Here is a 22,991-nt window from a genome sequence, read left to right as displayed (position 1 = left end):
ATACCTCATTCGCTGCAAACAAACATTTTGAAGTGATATAGAAAGAGTGTTTGGAAAGCGACGATGATCTCTTTTATTTATGCACACTTAGATCATCTGTATTCCAAGAGGAAACATTTAAGATCGGTAAATGACAAATTCAGTCAGGAGTTAACATGTGTTAACTCGAGGGGAACACTCAATAGATCCGAGGTGAGGGGATACGTTCAGCACAGAACAAACAAACCATTGCTCTCCTACTTGCACTCTAATTGTGTGTGGCTGTAATGACAATGCCTGCTCCTCTGAGCAGTCCTATTGTTTGGTAATGATGATGTGCTCAGTCAGAGAAAAGACGAGCTGCACCAGTGTTTTGGAAAGGAGAGGCAAACTAGCACGATCCTGCTCTCCTGATGTAATTATTTTATTTATGGAGTATTTTTTTTTTTTGCATTTTTCTGGAAAGCAAATAACGGCTCTTTTTTTTTCTTCTTTTTTTGGAATGAAACGGCCTTTAACTGCGCATTGGTGCAATGTGCTTGAATATGTTGAGATACTATGGGCACACTCGGATCCCTCTCCTGTCACTGGCATTTACTTATGAAACCCATCCCCATTCCCATCCCCACCCACCTCTGAGCTGACCCACACCTTGCCTACCAATGACTCCCAGCCCTGATAAAACTCATTCTGGCCTTCTGTCTTCTCCTACAATAAATAAAAGAAAGAAAAAAAAAACTTCCTTCGCTTAACCCTCCTTTAATATGCCACAGAGTTGCACCCTTGGGCTCAAAATGGGTTGGGTGCATTGGGCTTGGTGTCTGCTGGCTGCCACGGCTTGATGAAAGCAGTGTGACCACATGATCATGCTGCTGTTATCGAGCATAGTTGTGCATTCGCGGGGCATCATCTGTATATGCATGACTGCATGGATGTGGTTATAGCAGCTTATGATATTTTGAATCTCTGTGTGTGAGTGTGTGTGCGTGCGGGCGTGCGTGTTTGCGCGTGTGTGTGCGCACGGGCACATATGAGTGCATGTATGCATATTTCTGTTGAACTGAATGTGTGCCAGGGCATGGGAGTGAATAAACCAGCGTGTGTTTGAATCAACAGGAAGCTCCTTATGTGATGTACAAGAAAAATTATATGCATCTGGATGGGAATGACAGATATGAAGGCTACTGCGTCGATTTAGCATCTGAGATTGCCAAACATGTTGGAATTAAGTACAAACTGTCTATAGTAATGGATGGGAAGTACGGAGCCCGAGACCCCGAGACCAAGACGTGGAACGGGATGGTGGGCGAACTGGTCTATGGGGTGAGTACTGGGAGCCTTAATTTCGCTGATTACATGACAGTTTGCAAGGAACTTCAACATGAGAGGAGATCTCATTTTTCTGTCTTATGGTTATCACCAACCCGTTGTGAACTCATCAGCTCTTGCCCAGTTCAAAGTCTAAGGCTGTCTCAGGACGCTCTGCTGTGAGTGAATTTGTCACATGCAGCCTCAAGCATTGGGGGAGTTGGTGATCATCTTGAGACGGAGAAAATGAAATCATTTCTCAGGGCTGTTCACTGCAATTAATTCTTCTTGCTTAGCCTAGAAAGCTCTCTCTCCCTTACAGTCGCAAACAGAGGTAGGTACATGAAAACAATGAGTCCATATGGCAAACACACTGTAATCACTTTGATGAATGAAAGATTGTATGCCTTTGAAGTGATTGTGTAATTATGTTCAATGTTTGATGTGTATGATGAATATGCCACATTGTAAATTCGCAGCTGAGAAAATGTGCTTCAGAATCAACAGCTAAATGGTGGTTTGCGGTTTGAAACAACAAGATCCATATGTGCTGCGCTTCATAAAGGTTGAGCCTCTCACATTAAGGAAGGGTCACGCCGTGTTTTACATCTGACAGAGTGCTCGGGCTCTCGCAACACCTCAGGCATTCCAAAATTACGCCCCTCCTTTTCTCGCCTTTCTCACCGAGGCCACAGTAGTTGAACAGGGGCCAAATGCAAAATGCATGAGGGCGAGGCTTCCTCATCTGTTCAATTTCCCAACTATCAGCCTGAGAGATTGCTTGGTTTGATGTGCTATCGCCACCAAATTATCTTTCAAATGGGAAAAGTCCACTCCCTGCAGATGGAGGGTGAAAAAAAAATATCCCACTCACGTCGCTGTCAAGTCTTTCCAGGCCTGTAATTTTAAAGCAGGTGGGCCGGGACTAATAGTTTTGTACATTTTGACCTTTTGACCAGTAAATTAATTTGATTTTAGTTGTCTTTTAAAGGTTAGGCCCGAGGCGGCTCTTTATTGCTTTGTTTCGCTCAACATTGATTGAGTGCTGCTTACGCCTGCACGAGGATTAAATGGTTATAGCCCCTTCACAATGCTGTGTTGACAGGGTAAAGAAAACAGCCATGTTTATTGGGTCTATTTGTGGTGCTCCTAGTTTGACCTTGTAAGAAACGTGTTCTGCCTCGCGCTGCTTCAATCCAATGTTTTCTCAATTTCGACACAGAAAGACAATACAGAACAATGCAAAGAATGGTCCTGCTTTGAAGAGGAGCAGTTATTTAATGAATCACATGCACGCTAGCTGCAGTAACACTGTCTAATGTGATTAATTATTTTCCTCTTTTTATCCCGCTTTTAAAGACAAGCCCATAGTGATTTCTAAAAAGGCAGCACCACCTCCGTGGATGTGTTTTGATAACGTAATGTGATTGAAGCAGCAGAGCAAAGGAGGGAGATAAAGAGAAACAGCTTGGAAAAATAAAACATAAATAAAGCTGATGCCAGAATAAGCCGTGTTTGGGAAATCCAGCCTACTGAATGGCATGTGATGAAGTTTACACAGCCAGGGCTTGCTGATTTTTTTTTCCTTTTTTTTGTGTAGACAGTAACCTCTTTACTGAATATTCTGTTGTTTAGATGGCACCCATTACACTTGTTCTGAAAACATCACAACTGGTTTAATATGCAGTTTTAATTTAAACAATACCATTAATGAAACAGTAAGACGTAGTATAAAATTGCTTGTTTTATTGCCCAAAGTTTTGCCCTCAGTATCTCCTTGGGTCCTGATTAAGGAGACATTTGGTCAAACATGACTCAAACACCCATCTGCCTCAGCAGATTCTTTCCAAGCTGTTTCTCTGAAAGTCTAGCAGGGCCCTTGTAAACTTTTTCTTCTTCTAATTTCCCAAAGTGGCAAATATTCAGGCAAATATCTGATACACATTACAGTTTGAGTGTCAAATGTATTAGCTAAAATCCCAGGTCATAACCCTGTGCAAACGCTACTCTGCTTTTTTTCCAGCTTGCCATCAATTTTCACAGCTGGCGGCTTATTTTTTATAATTGTGTGTAAAATGTGCTAACAGCATTGTTTTATTCTTCTCGTCCAGCTCCAGTCATTCATAACACATACATTTAAAATGACACGTTTCTTTATGCAGGTCTTGACTAATGCTTGCTGTGCATGTCCCTGTTTCCAGAGAGCAGATATAGCTGTTGCCCCTCTCACCATTACTCTGGTTCGAGAGGAGGTGATAGACTTTTCCAAGCCCTTTATGAGCTTGGGCATCTCCATTATGATAAAGAAGCCCCAAAAGTCCAAGCCTGGCGTTTTCTCCTTCCTGGACCCGCTGGCCTATGAGATCTGGATGTGTATAGTGTTTGCCTATATTGGGGTGAGCGTGGTCCTGTTCCTGGTCAGTCGGTTCAGTCCTTATGAGTGGAACCTCGAGGAACAGGATGAGACCAAAGACCCCCAGACGCCCCCCGATCCTCCCAATGACTTTGGCATCTTCAATTCCCTCTGGTTCTCACTGGGCGCCTTCATGCAGCAGGGCTGTGACATCTCCCCCAGGTGGGTCAGCTTCACAGTAAACACAAAGAGTGCACAACAGAGAGCAATAGAAACAAAAAATACCAGACAGAGTTTCACAGCCAATTAAAGACTTTGAGTAGAGCACATTTTAAACAGCAAATGCTATTCTCCTTGGAAATGTGCTGTTTTGGAGTGCTGACGCAGCACTGGGTTGATTTACAAGGAATTTCTGATTACCGGTGCAATTAGGTACATTAAACACAATTGTTAGCATCTTAGCACGGTTGATGGGCACCACATGTCCCCATGTAATTATATTCTGTTTCCCCTATCGCAGGTCTCTGTCGGGCCGTATTGTCGGTGGTGTGTGGTGGTTCTTCACCCTCATCATCATCTCCTCCTACACAGCCAACCTGGCTGCCTTTTTGACAGTGGAGAGGATGGTCTCTCCAATAGAAAGTGCCGAAGACTTAGCCAAGCAGACAGAGATAGCATATGGCACTCTGGACTCAGGCTCCACAAAGGAGTTTTTTAGGGTGAGTAAGTACGAGAAAATTCTTTCACACACACAGCATCTTACTTATCGGCCTGGTCTGTTTGCTTTCGGGTCAGATGTCCAAAATTAATTTTGCACTCAGGCATGGCACATCATAAACATGACTTTGTGTAATGTCCTTTATAAATTCCTCCTCGCAGCTTTTCCATTTTGTACCTTTAGTGCAGCACTTTTGACCCGCACAAGATTGCTCCAAATGAGGCATGTTGACGGAGAAGCAGTTCTTGAACTCTTATGACATGAACGTGAAATTTATGCGGCAGATCTGCAGTGTGCAACCTTGAGGCACTGGGGCTGTCAGCAGAAAGTGTGATAACAACGTTGAAGACTCAGAGGTGATAAAAACAGGAGGCTAATCAAAGCATCCACATCAGGCTCAAACTCAGAAGGGTCAGCTCATGAAATATAATTAGCTAGCTGGCCATGGCTGGCAAATTGGACCTGATGAAGAAGAGCCCTGTAGGTCAGACAGAGCAGTCTGAAAGACGGTTCAGATGGAATAAGCAATATGTCCATCGGCATGAGGGACTGGCCTGCCAATTAAGTCATAAATTAAGTAAAAATCTGAAGCGAAAGTATATCAGGCTCTGAAAGGCAACCGCACGCTCACTGTGCAGGAGTTAAACGGCGCTGCATATCTTTAAGGCGATCAACCTTCTTCTGTGAAATCCGTAGATTTCTGAGCTTGCGGTGTGGCCACAAACAGCAGTTCAGTCCTTTGCGTTTGCAGAGTACTAAGTCAAAGTAGAATTAATGGAACAGCACTCTGCCTATGATGACGAAAAGGCAATATGACAGTCTTTTATCCTAGGCTCCCTCATTACTCATCAGCAGGAGAGAAACGATTCATATGTTTCACAGCTGCAGACTGTTGGCAGAAAGAGCAATTCATTTGTATTACCCCTAGGTTGAATTGCTCAGAACAACGAAACGCAAAATCAAATTCATGTTGGGGTTGGTTTTTTTTTTTTTGGACAAAGAAGGACTAGATGGCGTCTGCAGTGTTTGGTTTTTAAATGAGGTTTGTTTGTTAGGAGCTGGTTTTAAGAGGCTGCAGAGTGTGAAGATAATGTTGTATGTTCTGGAACACATGGCACATGACATGCATGACAGCAGCACTCTGTTCTCCATACAACACCTCACAAAGCCTGTCATCAATTCTCCGTACATCAGAGGTGCTGCACAGGTGTATATACAGTGTATGTCTTTGTGTCACAGACATGATGGATGGCAATTACAGATTAGGTTTCCAGCCTGACAGTGGAGCCACCCCGGGTCTGCCAGTAGAACAATCCGAGAGGTGGTCGAGGAGTCGCGGTTTTCCTGTATTCTGTATAATGAGTGTCCTAGTTACATCCACAAGTTTTCAAATAGGAAATGACATGTGTGAACTGCTACTCCAAGGGACTTTTAATTAAAGCTGTAGAGGGCTGCCAAGGAGAAAAACACACTGATTAATAGGAGTTAAAGTTCTATTTCAGATCTGGTTCTCAGAAAATACATTCAGGCTTAATTAGACCCATACGGCATCAGCCAGCTGGAAATTTTAAATCAAGTCCAATATTTCAAACACGACATATGTCATCATCTCTGAACCCCCGGGCTTCAATTTTTTATGATTTCACCTGGTTTATGTTATAAAACTGCTTGACAGGTAGAACAAACACAGTCATGTTTGAACATGTGTTTTTCTGCTTTCTTTGTAAGTGTAAAGGGAAAAATAAGATGCAGTAACTTGACTATGGCCTGTAGAGCTATAAAACCTTCTGACTCTTATTATGATGGTTTATGTTTTTTAAATCAGTCAAACGATCTCATTGTCGTCTGTGGTTTTGAGATCCTCTGTTCTTCTTGCTCCTGAAACATTGACAGCTTGGACATACGGCACATTGCCCCACAGTGACAATATTCACACCACCGTGTGTGTCTTCATTTGGTGGTGGAAACGAGGGGAAGCTGCAGAGGAATTTTCAAAGAGAGAGGTGTTAGTGTAGAGCCCAGAGAAAGCCCCTGATTCGGCTGCTCACAACCAACTAGGACAGATGGTCTGGGAATCCATTGACGTGCCCAGTGGAAGCCTGAATGGCTCTAGGCGCTTGGCAGAGCGGCTCTACCCGCACTTGGCTCCTCTTCCCCAGACTGCCCTGCTTGTTTGGGCACCCTCTTCTCCTCTGTCTCCAGCCTGTCTGTTGCTTTACCTTGAGACAATGCCGGATAGCTTCAAGCTTTGTGCTGCTCTTCCTCCACGCAGCAGCTGTCGTGCGCCGCTGCACCACTTTGATTCGTATCATCATTTTAATTCCTGTCATGGATCTTTTCATGCAGTCAGATGAATATTTGTGTTTTGGATGATGATGAGAAAATGATGAGTTGTACCAACGAGGCCATGTCTATCCCCTTGATGAGGGTTTTATCCCATCAAAAGGGTTGACTCGGTTACATTTTGAATTGTTTGAAGGAGAAGCTGGATCGTAACAGTGGCTGGGATGATAAAATGGGCTGATGTGGCTGTTTAATTACGTGTAAAGACCAGGGTGAGACCATCAAAGGCAACCACGCTGCTGTCCCATCATGCACCTCATTTAACAGCGTAACAATGAAAGAATGATAATTGCACCGAGAAATGAGACGGCAGCATTGTTTTCTGTTCCTCTCAAAAGATTATACATCACCCAAAGCCTCAACAGCAAACACCATGCATCTTACTGATCTGCAGGTGTAGTGGAGATGGGAACAACAGCTTGAGTGCAGTCACCAATGCATTTTACTAAGCATGAAAATCAATTTCACGTCTCAGCTACTGTGACGCCGACGCTATAGCTTCTGCATGGTCCAGTACAATGTTTAATAAGTCGTTTTTTTATGCAGAGCAGACCTGCATTAGTCCAGGGTTGCACGAAGAGGAGACGCCAAGGAGATTTACTCAAGAAATCCTAAGGTTGCCCCGCAATCACATGCAGCACAATTCCCAGAGCTCTTGTCACTTTGTGTTTCAATACAGTGCAGAGTGAAGGGGAGGCTGCGATAAAGATTAGAGCCTGTTTGCATAAAAGAGAAAGCTGACAAAAGTGATGATAGACTAGTGCGAGATAGGCATAAACTCTGAGGAAATGCGCCGTCCTCAGCGGGCCCATTCGAACCTTAGATGAGCAGCAACAGCAGGCGCGAGAAGAGCTATAGGAGTCCAGCAACAAGCATCAAAGACGAGCAATTGGTATTCAGGGCGTAGCTTCACTTCAATGACAAAGTACATCCCCAGAGCCTCAACTCAATTTCTGCATACTTGAGATGCAGGTAGTCCTGACATGCAGGATATTGGGGGGGAAGTGGTGATGTCCACAAACCAAAATGTAAAAGAAGTAAAGTAGAAGGAAGTGTAGTGGTGGGTGGCATTTAGGTGCCACACAAGCAGTGGACTGTATGTGGGAGCGGCCGCAATGAAAGCAGCCTGCAACGCCAAAGTAAGAATAAAGAGCAGGCTGCAGTTCGAAGGGTAGTGGACAGAGGTCTGGAATTGCTGCATAACTGAGAATCAATACAGATTAAGTGGTTGTTTAGAATGGAAAGGGCAATTGCTTTGACTTTGGACTTTAATCACTCGTCTCAGACACTTTAATCACATTTTAGGGGATTTCTGGAACGACAAAATCTCTAATCTAGATTTACTAATGATCTTTCAAAAAATACAGGAAAGCAAATCTCGCTTGTCTTTTTATCTTCCTTTTGGCTTTCAGTGTGTAATGGAAGGCTTTAAAAGCTTTAATATTTCTGGCCAATAAGCATTCTGTTCTCTACACTGGGAAGAGATACCTAGAGGGTAGCTTGTTTTAGAGAAAGAGAATGTCTCCTAAGGCAGCGATAGGCAACTAGTGGCCTGTGGGACAAATCTGGCACTGCAACAAAAATAATTGGGTTGAACATAAAGGTTTTGCTTAAAACTACTGCACATTTGCAATTTGAGTATAAGGCTTAGGTAAATCTCAATAAATATAACCTTGTAATAGATATTATAAGTAATATGAATAATGCAATCCACTTCTTCTGAAATAAGTATTTTTAAATTCAAACACAGTATTAATTTCACAGCTTTAGCATATTTGCCATAACAGATTTACAGCTCACAAATACAAATAGGTGGTAGTCTAAAAGAGATCATTAACAGCACAATGGGGCCTTCATTGTGTGTGGACAACCTAGCAAGTAAATCTCACAGACTGTGATGTCTATTAGTGCATAAATCTGATGAGAAAAGATAATCCTAAAGCTGTTATATTAACATATTTTATTGTCATAGTGTCGCTGTCAACTGCTTCAGGCCGCTGTTTTCAGTAAAAGAAATTCTAACAACTTCTAATACCTGTCCAGCAGACAGACAAATTGAACTGTTGGTTGGTGAACATTGCGGAGCATCTAACACCTAAAGAGTCAGATATTTCCCTCAGGAGTTGGTGGTGACTTAAACAGATCTAAAAGGGTGACTATTGGACTTAAATTCATCAGGTGGTAAAGAACCTAACTCTAATCCAAATGTTACTCCACATCTGCTGGATGTGTAAATGGAGTGGTGGCTGTTTGCTAACAAGTTCAAAATATAAGCGTAAACGTTTTTTTTGTTTTTACAGCTTGTTTCTGCTGCCTCCAAGTGGCCAACAAATCAGTTATTGTAGGTTTAAGAAAAAATATATGACAAAAATATTTCAGGTATCCTTCGCCCTGTGAAACTATTTTGGGCCACCAGTGAAATATAATAGAAATAGCTGGCTGATGCTTGTACCTCATTGCCAACCCCTGCTCTAAGGAAACCTTCATTTGTATGCGCATGCATTAGAGTGCCAGTTTTCCTCTGGCTTCCCTCTAACCTTGTCTTCCTGAAGGCAAGTCCTTTTCTCTTTATTCCTCATCTTAGGTCACCAGGCTGGAATAAAAGCTGTGACTTTGTTTTTGACTATTTTGAGACGGCAGGAAACTCAGTGCGTCAGACAGATTTGCAGGAGGAACACCTACACAGATGATGTAACTGTGTCGCCTAGGTAGGAGGGCTGACTGAGATCCACTATTTAGGTACTTCATTATGAACAGAGCAACATTATGATAGCTTTGGTATGATTTTCAGACATTATAAGGTTCTCTGCACGACATTCAGATCATTAATATAGCAGCAAGCCACTATGTGCTATGTAAAGATACAGTGGAGTAATGTCTACAACTGCTACGCTCTGCACTGCTCTCATACGGCGGCAACAGCTGACAACCAATTTGTCGTGGAACCGTAGCACCCAGCTTCTGGTTCCACCCCAGGTTAACACTTTTAGCTCTGTCAGCACTGTGTGTTGCCGTTGTTTGCGCTGTTAGCGCGGCTAGCTGTGAGCCTCCGGCTCAGCTGTCGCCATGTTGAGAGCCATTTAGAAGCAATATGCTTTAATTTTCAAACTCAGCACCGTTAAAGGAGGGAAGGGTAATGCTGTTTGTAAGTCACCCAACATAGCCTTGTGTTCATTTTTGCTTTAAATGTAACCACTCCCTTATAATTGTGTGGAAGCTCCTTTAGGATACAGCAGTATGCTTTAACAGGGCAATTATATGGGGTGAAGGAGAGCCACATGTATAAAGCTATATTTATGGCCAACTATAATTGCTCAACAAATTGTCTGTTCATCAATGATGGACTTTTGCAGTCATTATTCCCTAATTGAATTTCAAATGACCACCGTCGACCGGAGTGTGAATGATGATGAAAAAGAGATGAAAGTAGATTTTCAATGCATTATATTCACATGTGTGCGTGTGTGTGTATGTGTGTGTGTGTGTGTGTGTGTGTGTGTGTGTGTGTGTGTGTGTGTGTGTGTGTGTTTCTGTGAGTATGCATATTTGTGCCCCAGCAGTCAATAATCAAATATCCCTTTTTCCCTCCTGGGCTTTCTCACAGTATCTTGTTTTGTCTCTCTCTCTCTCTCTCTCTCTCTCTCTCTCTCTCTCTCTCTCTCTCTCTCTCTCTCTCTCTCTCTCTCTCTCTCTCTATCAGAATCTGCTTTAAGCATCTCAGCGGTGACTTTAGTTGCAGAGGAATCGGCCTATTTAGGTTTTGGTCGCACTTCGTCCCCGCTCTGATATTGATGAATTGACTTCATAAAGCACTGAGGCAGCACACTCCGTCGTCAGTAATCAATGCCCACATCCATTCTTTTCTCTTCATTTGAGGAGGCGTCTCCGGCTTTCCCACTGCAGACCAGATGAGCCAGGGAAATTGCCCTCTAAACTAGTGTCCTTTCCATGATGTCTGACACATTTAAAAAGATTGTCAACAAAAACATCACATGTAACTTCGGCTGCCCCCCCCCATCCGTTGCATTTAAACAAAAATGGCCATCACCCAAAATTCAAGGCTTTTTCATCTGAGCAGAGGACATTCATCATGCAGACTTTTTAATTTGGGGTATGTCGCTGTCTCATCTCATCCTCACCCTTTGGCCTGATGCTCTATGACAAATGCCTACAAACACATTGTATACGATTACATAAAGCCAGTAAAGCACTTTAGTTAGGTCAAGGTTAATGCTTTTGTTTATTAATAGAAATGCATTAGAGATGGATATGCACTTGTTTAGGGCGGTTTTACCAATTGAGGACAGTGATGAGTCGACAGATCAGTAGTAACAGGATCCATGTGCAGTTATCTAACTCTTCATCTTTCAATAGTAGAGCTTTACAATACATGATTCTGACTGTTTTTTCTAGCATTCCTAGTTGACTGAATGACCTGTTAATTGTTACAGCTAACAATTGACATTATTGAATAACTTGTATTTTATCTATCTATAAAGTTTCCAACATATTGAAAAATTACCATTGCTCTCTTCCAGAGGTCAAGTTGACATTTTAACAAAAATGACGCTGGAAGCATGGCATGATTAGCCACGCTAGCTAGCTGAACATGCCAGTGGCATTACTAAAAAGCGCTATCGTCAGGTACATTTTTTGATTTTGTCAAGTACTTTGGCTTATGAAGAAACATCTGCAAAACTAATGGCATTCTAAGACGATGAATGTGGTACATTATACTTGCTATGCATCAGCGTGTTAAGCATTGCCCTTGTGACCATGTTAGCGCGCTGATGCTAGCATTTAGCTCTGAGCACCGCTGTGCCTCACAGCGCTGCTAGTGTGGTTGTGGACTGTTGCTGCTTATTTTTCAGTATTCAACAAATGAATTCATCATTTCACATTTTGGTATCGCTTAACTGATGACTTTGATGGCCTTGTGAGGTAAAAAAAAAAACACACAAGGGAAATATTTCCGGCAGATGCTGGTATGTCAACAGCTTGTCCATATTCCACACACAAACGCTTTGGTTGACAGTAGATCTTTTGATTCAGGCGGTTGTTGAAAACCATCCAACCCCCTTCGTCTCTCTCTCTCTCTCTGGCCTTTACTAAAAGAAATTCTATTTTTTATGTGGGATCCAGTCTGCAGTACACACAGTGCCACTCGGGAACTGGCTCATCGCTGCTTGGACCAGGATCTGTTCAAAGTGTGAAATGCCTATGCCAAAATAAATCCAGCGGCATTGAATAATTTAATTGATGCTTATTATAGATAGCGTTCAACTCCCACAGATTTTACAGGCTCGCTAAGCCTGACCCCAGGCGCTGGGAAAAGGCTCATCTGTGTCACTTTGTGATGGGTTGCCTTGTGTCTGCGCAGCCCGCTTTCTTGTTCACTTCTCTTAAATCTTATGCACGTTGCCTCTGAGTCGCAGTTGAGATGTTAAGGACAGTGTTGTTGAAATGAATGACTGTAATAAGTTCCACAAGTTAAATTAAGACTATCAACCAAGGCTCAAATTCACCAAGAGATTGGTCCAAAACTTCTGCAAGTTTCCATATAAATCATCATTATCCACACTTCACTGACACAAAAGTTTAATAATTGAAGATACTTTTGCATAACCAAGTCCACAAATGCCAGTATTTCTACTATAACCCAATTTGCATGACATTATGTACTGCACAGGTGATGTGTGGTCCTCATTCATACTCGATGAATCTGAGCCTCAAGCTGCAACAATATATTTGAAGAGTACATCTATGCTGATGAGGAGAAATGGATTTTGTAAATTTCTGTACTTCGTGATCTGGTAAAGTCCACTCGCTATATTTTCTGGGAGTATTTAAAGATATCACACTGCTGTTTTTCCAAGATGTCTATAAATACTTCATGATGTCAGTTTAAATGAAGTGATCATTAAGCACAAAAATCCTACAAAATCCATTAAATGCCTATGATTTTAGTTTGAGTTTTTCTAAACTACTTTTCCTTTTTCCTTCTCTGCACAGCGATCCAAAATAGCAGTGTATGAGAAGATGTGGTCATACATGAAATCCGCTGAGCCCTCAGTGTTTGTTAAGACCACACCCGATGGCGTAGCCCGGGTACGAAAATCAAAGGGCAAGTTCGCCTTTCTCCTTGAGTCCACCATGAACGAGTACATCGAGCAGCGGAAGCCCTGCGACACCATGAAAGTGGGCGGGAACCTCGACTCGAAAGGATACGGTGTGGCGACGCCCAAAGGCTCCGCATTAAGGTGGGTGGAATAATATAACAATATCCTCCATGTTGTTATAGTATTCCACCTACCCTGATGTCCCCCTGTTGTCATTCTCTTCTCTTCCTTCTTGTTTTGTTTATGGACACAGAGGTAACGGTAGTATGCCTTTCAATGCACTTGGATACAAAGGTTTAATGATAATCAATGTTTACCTTTGGTGTTTTATACATGTGATAAGAACTGCTAGTATCCAGTAGAAGAATCAAATCCAGATGATAAGGCTAAAGCTAACGATCATTTCATATTTATGTCTCTCTTACTGTTGCTTTTCTCTCTCCTTCGATCTCTCCCTCTATCCCGTGTGCTGTCCTACCTGACTGTTTTGTTGTCACTTTTAATTTAACAGTTCAATGGTTTTTCAATTTAGCCTTTAAAAGCTGCGCTGTCACTTGTGACGAATGTTAATTGCATGATGTTTGTTGTTGTTACTTTTCTTCTCAATGACAAGTGTCCCCATCCCGCACACTTCAGTTCTAAACTACGTAACCCTTCATGCCACCTTTTCCAAGATTTAACACTGTCTTTACCTGATATGAGCCTTTTCTTATCTCTCCACATTCCTTAAATTCTTAAACAATTTGTCCTTTCCTAGACCATTCTGATTAACAGATTCTGTGCATAAGCCCCTGCTTTGACAGTGGTAGTCTCGCTACCATTACCTATCATTATGATGCTTAGTACAATTATTACTTTGCATTAGATTTCTCACGGACCTGTGCATTTTCTTACAAGTTATGTTTTATCGTTTCAAGAAATGCTGTTAACCTGGCAGTTTTAAAACTGAATGAGCAAGGCCTCTTGGACAAATTGAAAAACAAATGGTGGTACGACAAGGGAGAGTGCGGCAGCGGGGGAGGTGACTCCAAGGTCAGCCTCGATGTCACCACAATCGGGTACCATAGTGCAGAGTAATCGGCAAGGCTGTTACGACAACCCAACCAAAACCAAACCAACTGTCCGCCCCAACCAACCTGCTGCTGCCCCACGGCAGATTACCAAATTCACTGCTAGTCTGACCAGACGCTTTAACAGCTCAGATCAACTAAGGAGCCTTTGCGTAGCTAACAGAAAAAAATTATATTTGTGGTTTTTGAGACAGTAATGTTCATAGAAAGAGAATTAAAACAAGAGTTTTCTTGGAGATTAATCAGAAATTTCAGATTAATCAGAAATTCTCAAAAAAGATAAAAGGATTAGGTGAATGTGGCTGCCCTGCAGTTGTGAAAGGTTGAGCTTTATTTATTCACCCTTACACATGTGTAGGGTAGATCACTTAGTTGCAGATATTAGGGCTTTGCCTAGGTAGCTTTGACAGATTGAGTAAAACCAGTTGACGAAGTCACACGTATGTGATTCAAGAAGAGGTCTTTAAGTTTGCCTATGATTCAATATTTGACATTGAAAAAGGCCAAAACCTCCAGCCTTCCCTCCTGAAGGGGAAGTTTGTTGAAATACATGGCTTCGTAGTACTTCACCGCACAGCTGCTTCACATCCATGACACTGGCCCAGAACCTGTGAGCTTTAAAACCTCAAAATGGCTGCTCAGCTGAGACCGACAGGGAAGCAAGGGGAACAGCTGCGTCTTGAGGGGACTAAGCATTACAGGCAAACGTGAGAATTCTAATTAAACAAAAGACAAATGATTTCTGTTTAATGAGTCATCTGATAAACCACATGTGGTTTGATTCCACTACATGCCGTTCCTACCCCAACTCATTAACAGCACAGCTGTGACCCTTTTGACCATCAGATCTCTCCCTCTTCTTCTATGGTAAAATGATGAATGATTTTTTTTTCCTCCATTGTGGAAGCTAATGGTGCAAAGTGTGAAACCTCACTTTACCATGACCACAAAAAGTTATTTTGATCGTGTGCCATGAAGAATTGTGCTATTTTCTCTAGATCACATATAAGGCTGTGGCATTTTACTCTTTACACTGCAGGTCAATTTGGTAACAAATGAAGCTGTCAGCACAAATGTGATGATATGGATCAGGTAATTGGGAAGATTACCGACAAGCTGCAAAGGTCCCGTGGACTGCAGATTGTGTCATTACACCCTTAATGCCATTTGTCATGGATTGGCCAAACCCACAATGAACAACTAATTTTTAAAATAGCATCACCACAAAGAGGCTGCATAGATACAAATAATGTCTAACTAAAAGCCGGTGGTTGATTTCTGAGAAGGATTTCTATTTTTTTCGTGTCACCTTTTTCAATGTTTGCATTGCTAACATTGCTATGTTCTGTAGTCACTGAGCTCAAGAGGCCTCCCTGTGCTACTGATGCTCAGGAGCCATTTGAAAGCATCTGTCTCTTGTGCTGCCATCGATCTTTTATCATGCACAGGTATGTACTGTCTGTTCCCTGGCTTGTTGTGACTCCCCAGGACTCAGTGGAAAGGCCCGATTAAGTGGACTAAAGCTGCCTGGAGCACTCCGCTCCAAACAGGGCATCGCTTGGCCCCGTCCCACTCACAGCTCCATGTTCCAACAGACATCGAGAGATGCACATAATAATGCACACAGCTGCATGCGTGCCCTCACACACACACACACACACACACACACACACACACACACACACACACACACACACACACACACACACACACAGAGTTAGCACAACTCTTTCTTGCCCTCAGGCACAACACAGTGCAGCCTAGATTGAGTTTCAGACACAGAGCATGTTACAGGGTAATTGCATTGTTAATCAATGTCTCTCTGAGCCAAGACAATGGTCTGGTCTTCACAGTCCGTTTCTCCAGATTGGCTATGAGGGATGTACAGTGGTGTAATCTTCTCTCAGTGCATTATGCATTGCATGAGTCCCCTTGGGGGCCGTTGCTCCCAGGGAGTGCTCGTATATCGATGCCCTGTGTTTCTTAGCTTTTTACTTTAACACAGGGAGATTGACGCGAACCACAAATGATTCACTGTTACATTATGAGTACAAAAAGTGATCTTTATCCAGCTATACAATTTTTTTTTTTGCTAAAGTAATTTAGTACTTTAAAACATTGTGATAATTTATGGTTACATGCAGTAGTTTGACGTCTTACAGATATCAAATGGCACAAAAAAAGCTGCGTCAGACATTAGATTATGCAGCTACAGGCAAATATGAGAGGAATTATTTCACTGATACTTTTGAGCTTAGTCCTGCAGCTCTGTGCCGTTTGGTTGGGACACACTCATCTGACACTAATCTGGCGTAATTGGCAGATAAAGTTTTCTTAGTGATATGTCAGGATAGAACACGTAGGAATTAATCAAGTTTTCACTTTTGGGCGTAGTTGCTTGGATATGAAATTGGTTGTAATACCTCCAGAATTGATTGTTGTCATGCTGATGCTATTAGCCATCGCAGGATTAAGCTGAGATTGTGGAAATGGAAGGGAAGCGTCCATCGTTTTTCTGTTTGTTACGACAAAGCTCCTGTTGGACTGAACTTGTTAAATGCTGTTCAGTAAGCCTCTGTGATCCGTTACCCGCCCCCCAACCAATGTACCCCAGTGCTTTTTGAAATTCATAGACTTGCAGAATTGTACTTGAAGTACCTGCTCGTCGCCCTGTTAACAGCGTCTGCCGATTACTCAAAGCGATATGGGTAGGTCCTGGCTTTAGACTAGGGGTTATAAAGGTAATAGGTAGAATGCCTGCTCTCTGTGATGTTGACATAGCCAGGAGCCCTGCTTTATCGCTTTGTAAAGTATGTAGTAGTTTAAAAGTTGAATAACATAAAATAACATAATATAATGTTATTTATGTTATTTCCCACGTGAAGAACTCCTGTAAACCTTGCAGTATTGAAACTCAGTGAACAAGGCATCTTAGACAAGCTGAAAAACAAATGGTGGTACGATAAGGGTGAATGTGGAACCAAGGACTCTGGAAGTAAGGTCAGTCGCTGCAGGTCTTTTGTACTGATTCCAAATTGCATTTTGACGTACTGTTCATATGCAAGACAAGACTTCTCTGACATCTATATTATACATTTTGCTTATTTGCTACACATAATTTGTTTTCCTTTTTTTTAGTGCTTTTTCTGCCACAAACTGTAACACAGTTCATATGTGGCTTCAACACAAGGCACTCCTTCCCCAAATTGATTTTTTTCTTTTATTGCAATAGAAATGAGACATTTTTGATGTAATATCAAATGTAGAAACTCAATTTTTGTGAAAACTGTAAGGATAATAATGTGGGGAAATTGCCAAAGTGCCTTTTAGATACACTATTTCAATTGAATCACAACAGTTGTTGATGAATGCTATTTTTGCTCATTTTCACTCTTGACATTCATGATACGTTGACCATTATGCTGCTGTTCCTATTTACCAAACTGTTAATGAAAATTTGATTTATTTGTGTTGTTACTAGTTTGCATCAAGATGTGTCTATTAGATTCTTTGGCCTCATGTGGTGTGATGAACAAGCAAAGCCTCTTGTTGTGATGAGTTACTCAAATTCAACTTCTCTAAGCGGCGAGAGCCCCGTAGGGTGTCCTCTAAATCTTGTGGCTGCTCGGAGTTGAGGTTAGAGGCTCTGTTTGCACATGACAAGAAGTTAGGGAATGTAATAAACTCACTATTTAACCCTCTGAGATACAGTCAAAGCCTCAGATCATAGGTTAGGGTTGCTAGATAGAGTTATGATATTCCCATGCTCATAGGGTTAAACTGCAAATAGTAAAACTCTAATGAACAAATTTTTTATGAATATGTTTGGTAGGTAAGCAGCAGCAAAATGGTTTGATCTTTAGTGTTTTTTTTTTTAACTTTAATGGAACTATCATTCATCTATTATGAATTTGACTGTACTGTATGACAATGTTGCCATGAGAGTTATACGTACATGTCGCCAAGAGGATAAAAAATACAAAATAAAAAAAAGATAGGGATTTTCAGAGCTGTCGACCTATGCGATACTGACCAGCTTCCTTACATGGTCAAAAGCAGAAGCCATTTTACATGCAGGTAGTGTAGGGAAGGGAGAGCTCTACATTCACCAGTAGATAGAGCATTAAGAGTTGGCTTCTTTCTCCTGAGTGGAGAATGGTTTGACTATGGCAGTCTTTGTGACAACCATAGGAAAATCAGTTCAGTCAAAATTCTAGCCTGAGCACCTCATTACATCTTCAAATTTTCTGTTGCTTGTAGCTGTTAGTGTCCATGATCTGCCATACAAGTAAGATAGAGTATGATGATGTAATAGAGCAGTTTAAGTCAAGGCTATGTGAGGACTCAGTTTGAAGGATGCAGGCTGTGTATTGTTCTGCTGTCCTTGCAAAACTCTTAACTACGTTATTCCCTTTCCCCCAGGACAAGACAAGTGCTCTCAGCCTAAGCAATGTGGCTGGTGTCTTCTATATTCTGGTTGGAGGGCTGGGGCTGGCCATGATGGTGGCTCTGATAGAGTTCTGTTATAAGTCACGGCAAGAAACCAAACGGCTGAAATTGGCCAAGAATGCCCAGAATTTTAAGCCGGCTCCCCCGACCAACACCCAGAACTTTGCCACATACAGAGAAGGCTACAACGTGTACGGAACCGAGAGCGTTAAGATCTAGAGGTACGTCGCTGCTGCTCACTGTCCGCTCTGTCCCCGGGCTCAGCGGCGGATGAATCATTTAGCTTCCTGTCGTACCAGTGAGAGTGAGACATTTGTGTGTATGCGTTGCTGTGGGGCTGCTGCTCGTGAAATTGTTTATGGTTGTCATGTTGGGCACAACAGAATACACATGCCCACTCAAATACAAAACCATGAGATATTGTTTGTGCCTTGTAACATATAGCTGCATGGGAAGTGCCCTCAGGCTACATGAAGGTTACAACACACAACCATGGCAAATTACCAGATACACAGTGCAGTTTCATAGAACGGTTGAGTTATTCTGCATTGTGTATTTAACATGTTAATATGTGTTTCATTCTGTGTCTGCAATTGTGTCTTTAAAGGGTCAGTTCTCCCAAATTACCAAAAGAAATCTCACTTACCTCTAATGGTATCTAGATGTACAGATTTTACTGTGTTTTACTTGCACAAGTTTTGATATTTCCTAAATCTCAACACAATAAAAGTGAATGGAATTAAATTTGTGGTGCTCACAGCATAAACCAAAAAAAAACAGGCAGCATTAGCATAACGCCAAACTTCAGGCTGTTTTGGTGTCCATCAACTCCTGAGGGAATTATCTGGCTCTTAAGCTGCTAAATGCACAACTATGTTCACTAGCTAGTTGCTAATTTTATCTGTCATTTTGTGCCAGGCAGGTGTACAGTCACTTATCAAAACTTGAAAATAACTGGCTATTGAATCTGAAAACATTTAAGTGAGAGTGAATCCAAACAGTAAAGTTGCGAGACAGAAAAACAAAACAGTGAGCTAAAAGAGGCTAAAGTGCTCCGGAGTGCAGAGGGGAACTGAAGAGTTTGGAGACATTTCTCTGTGAGTTTGGCACTATGAGTAACCCCTGTCACATCACATATAGTTACATAAAGAAACCCATTTTTAATATAAACATGTTGATTTGTTAGTGCAGCTTTGAAAATTTTCTTTTTTAGAAACAAACCTCTTCCTCTGTATGATCCACAGAGCACACTGTGAACTGCTTTCATGAGTTGAGTATTTCTTCTGAAGAAACGTATTAGTTAGTTCCACTGAAAGCTCACTAGAGTTAAGTGGGAATGAAAACAATATCTCTTTACATCAGTTCTACGACACTGAATTACACAAAGGAGACCCTGATGAGTACAGCGTTAAATTAATTGTTAGTTTTGTATTTGATTGGATTGATCGCATGTGTGTTCTGTTCTTCTAGTTAAACACCGAGTGTGATACGTCTGTTTACAGAAGCACAGCTGTACAACAGAGCAATGTCATTTAAAGGCCCTGAAAACATATTGATTATATGAGAGACTTCTGTATTTGTGTTTTTTGTCTGCGCTCTTCTCAAGTGAGCTCAAGTGCAGTCCATTGAAAAAAAAAAAAGTCAAATTTGATAACAGCTGGTGGGTTGTTTGCTTATGGTGCCGGTGCTGGTAATCGAATCTGATCAAACCACCAACACAGTTCTGATGAAGCGGATAAGCTGAGCTTTTCAGTGTTGAACTCAGTGAAAAACATTAGATTTGAAACTGCGTTTTCAGGGGTTTTAAAAGCAATTGTTTCAAATTATTTCAGTTGGATGACAACTAGTACGTCAACTTAAATTAAACTAAATCACCATATTACTTTAAATCCATTTTTAAGTTGAAATCTTGAAGTTGACATTTTCAGTTTACAGTCATATGCAGATGTAATTTTTTTTTTTCTTGCCAAACAATATATACCTCAACTTTTCCCATGTCTGCTTCTGCTCTGTATGTCAACACAGGATTAGGAAACATTTCCATTGTCCCTTACAACTGTGACTGAACATCTATAGGAAAGGACAGGATACACGAGGATCGAGCTCCAAGCCAAATCCTCTCGGGCGGACACGGCACGATAATCTGCAATGACGACACGACTGGACTGGTCACGGGAAGAGCCACTGCGGTTCCCTCCTCTCAGTGCCTTATGGAACTCCGAGTCCAATCAATGCAACTCATTCACAATGATATTGCTTTTTGCTTGAAACTCATACAAAACGGAAGAATGGTGCAGTGATTGAAATATATAGATCTATCTATCTATCTATATATATATATATATATATATATATATATATATATATATATATATAAAAATGCATTTGACATGTTACAATGAATGAGAGAACTAAAGCCATCATTTGCAACCCTAAGCACACTTTGAAGTGCCAGAAAGACGACGAATCTTATATAACAAGTGTCTAATTGGTTTCTTGTAATCAATATGATCAGATTACGCTTCATCCTTCTGCTGCCAGATTTTCACTGGTTATATGTGTTCAAGAAATTTTATTAGATCTATTCAGTGCACTGTAAGACACTGGTTAGTAGACTATAGCTTTTATACTGCTGTGAGTCACTTATAGTGACCTTGTACTTGTTTTAAAAGACAGATTGATCTTATTGGAGCGAGATGCCATTTAGCCCAAAAAACAATTACAAGTGTGTTGTTTGTACTCTAAACTCTGGTGCTGCTGCCACTGTCTTCTGAACGTTTAATGGGACTCATGAAAGATGAGAAAATGACCTGGTTTGGCTTTTACGCACTACAGAACCAGGTCATAGTTCGCACTTCCAATACTGCCAAGAGTGGGTTTTGTATGACAAAGAGTGTGTAAAGCAAAGTATTCATGTTTGAGTAAAAAAAAAAATCTGTTTGTGATCTCCAGTTTGTAAAATATCAAAGGAGCACTGACTTGCTAAGGTTCGTCTCTTTTCAAACAGTCTTTCCCTGAAGTCTAGAGTCATTCAAGTCTCCTGTACATGAAAGTAAAACCAAACAAAAAGGGTAATTCAATTGTAGATTAACTGCAATCCAATTAAAGGATAACAGTAATGGCTTTTAAACTGTAGTATTTTGGATTACCTAACCATTTTCTTTAACAATTGCACATTTTACAACGAGCTGTGGTCTGCTTTTAATTTGATTTCCTTTAATGAGCATTACTGTGTTTGGTGACTTCACTTAGTAAATGAAAATGAAAAATATATGAATACAACGGAAAATAGATTTATACAAGGTTATACCAGGGAGAGCCCTGAAGCTTAGCACATTTCCATATTGCTGTAATAATTTCCTTTCTTTCAAAAAGACTGTGATTCCATAGGATTTAGGAAGATAGTTATCTAATCACCTGAAACTATGGACAGATAGTTTTATATATATATATATATATATATATATAATTAAAAAAAAGAAACTGATAATGTGAAGAAAAATAACGAAGGAGCTGAGGACGATGTGTACATTTAGATAAATGAGGATTATTTATATTACATGATGAAAGATTGGATTTCCCTTTTTTTCTAAGAAATTGCATGTGAATTCAGTGATGCTTGACGAGCTCTGCTACTCACAAACCGACCTTAGGTTAACGTCCAGCCCAGGTTATTCTTTTGTGAATCAGTTTCACATCTTTTCTTTTTTGTATACGCCTCACCTTCTGCAACAAAAAAAAACAACATAATCGCCGGGCGTAGTAGTGGGTACAAAAGAGCAAGAGATGCATGCTTAATTTGCTGAACCTCGTTAGTGAGGCGCTGTACAGAGAATTTTAATACATTTTGTAAATAAAAATGTACAGAAAGGATTCAGTGTCTTTGTTGATGTCTTTTCACATCACTATCTTCTCTGAATACAAATGCTGATGATTTTGAAGGCCTGCTGCGGGGCTGAGGTTAAACACACAGCATACTTTAACTCCAGTATGGCGGAGTGTCAGTAGCACCCCTGCAGACAAATATACAAAGTAATAGGTCCAATATTGAGCCGTTAGTCTGTGGAAGTGTGTGTGCATGTTTTGGATCAATAGTAAGCACCATCTGCTTCACTCTCGCTCCCCTGCCTTGCATCCACTGATTGAGGGCTCCATTGACAGCTTCATCTGGCATGTAATCTTTCTCTCTCTCTCTCTATAAAATGTGACACAATCAATAATGCATTATTATAACCACCAACATACTGCACATGGATGCTGTGTCGATTATAATTCCAGCACAAGTTATAATCTTTAAAAACTATATTTTAGGGAGGATGTTTTCGTCAGGATTTGCTTAAGTAGATACAACAGAGCGGATAGTTAATCATTTAAACCCTGCTTATTCCCACAGTGTAAATTCTCACATATAGGCCTTCAGTAAATGAGCACAATGCTCAATAGATTGCCCAGACGGTCTGTGTCATTTTACTGGTCTCTGGGTCTGCATTATGTGGTAAAATGAATTCCTCCTTCCAGAGATCCAGCCTGCCACAGCTCAAATAACAAACATGGCAAAAGACCAGTGGGGTTTTTGGGTTTTTTTCTCTTTCATTTTTTGGATGCAAACACTATGATTTAGGATTTATTCACTGCACCAGTCCTGTAGAACA

General features: G+C 41.1%; 1 protein-coding gene across 2 annotated transcripts in view; it reads left to right on the top strand.

Moving 5' to 3' along the window:
• Positions 1 to 22,212, top strand: part of gria3b (glutamate receptor, ionotropic, AMPA 3b) — a 79,269-nt gene extending 57,057 nt beyond the window's left edge. Inside the window, exons 10-16 of one of the 2 annotated variants that reach the window (XM_068714523.1) lie at positions 1,096 to 1,302; positions 3,489 to 3,862; positions 4,161 to 4,359; positions 12,714 to 12,961; positions 16,776 to 16,890; positions 18,313 to 18,560; positions 20,365 to 22,212. In XM_068714523.1, coding sequence (XP_068570624.1) covers positions 1,096 to 1,302; positions 3,489 to 3,862; positions 4,161 to 4,359; positions 12,714 to 12,961; positions 16,776 to 16,890; positions 18,313 to 18,558 — 1,389 coding nt within the window. In that variant the 3' untranslated portion in view covers positions 18,559 to 18,560; positions 20,365 to 22,212. Of the gene's footprint in view, positions 1 to 1,095; positions 1,303 to 3,488; positions 3,863 to 4,160; positions 4,360 to 12,713; positions 12,962 to 13,737; positions 13,853 to 16,775; positions 16,891 to 18,312; positions 18,561 to 20,364 lie in introns of both variants that reach the window. The other variant, XM_068714522.1, reaches the window with a different exon arrangement.
• Positions 22,213 to 22,991: the final 779 nt, after the last annotated feature.

Source organism: Cebidichthys violaceus, unplaced genomic scaffold (assembly GCF_023349555.1).
Source record: "Cebidichthys violaceus isolate CVI_PGR_0920_01 unplaced genomic scaffold, fCebVio1.0.p SCAF_2, whole genome shotgun sequence".
NCBI lineage: Eukaryota > Metazoa > Chordata > Actinopteri > Perciformes > Stichaeidae > Cebidichthys > Cebidichthys violaceus.
This window is presented reverse-complemented; position numbering and strand designations above follow the sequence as displayed.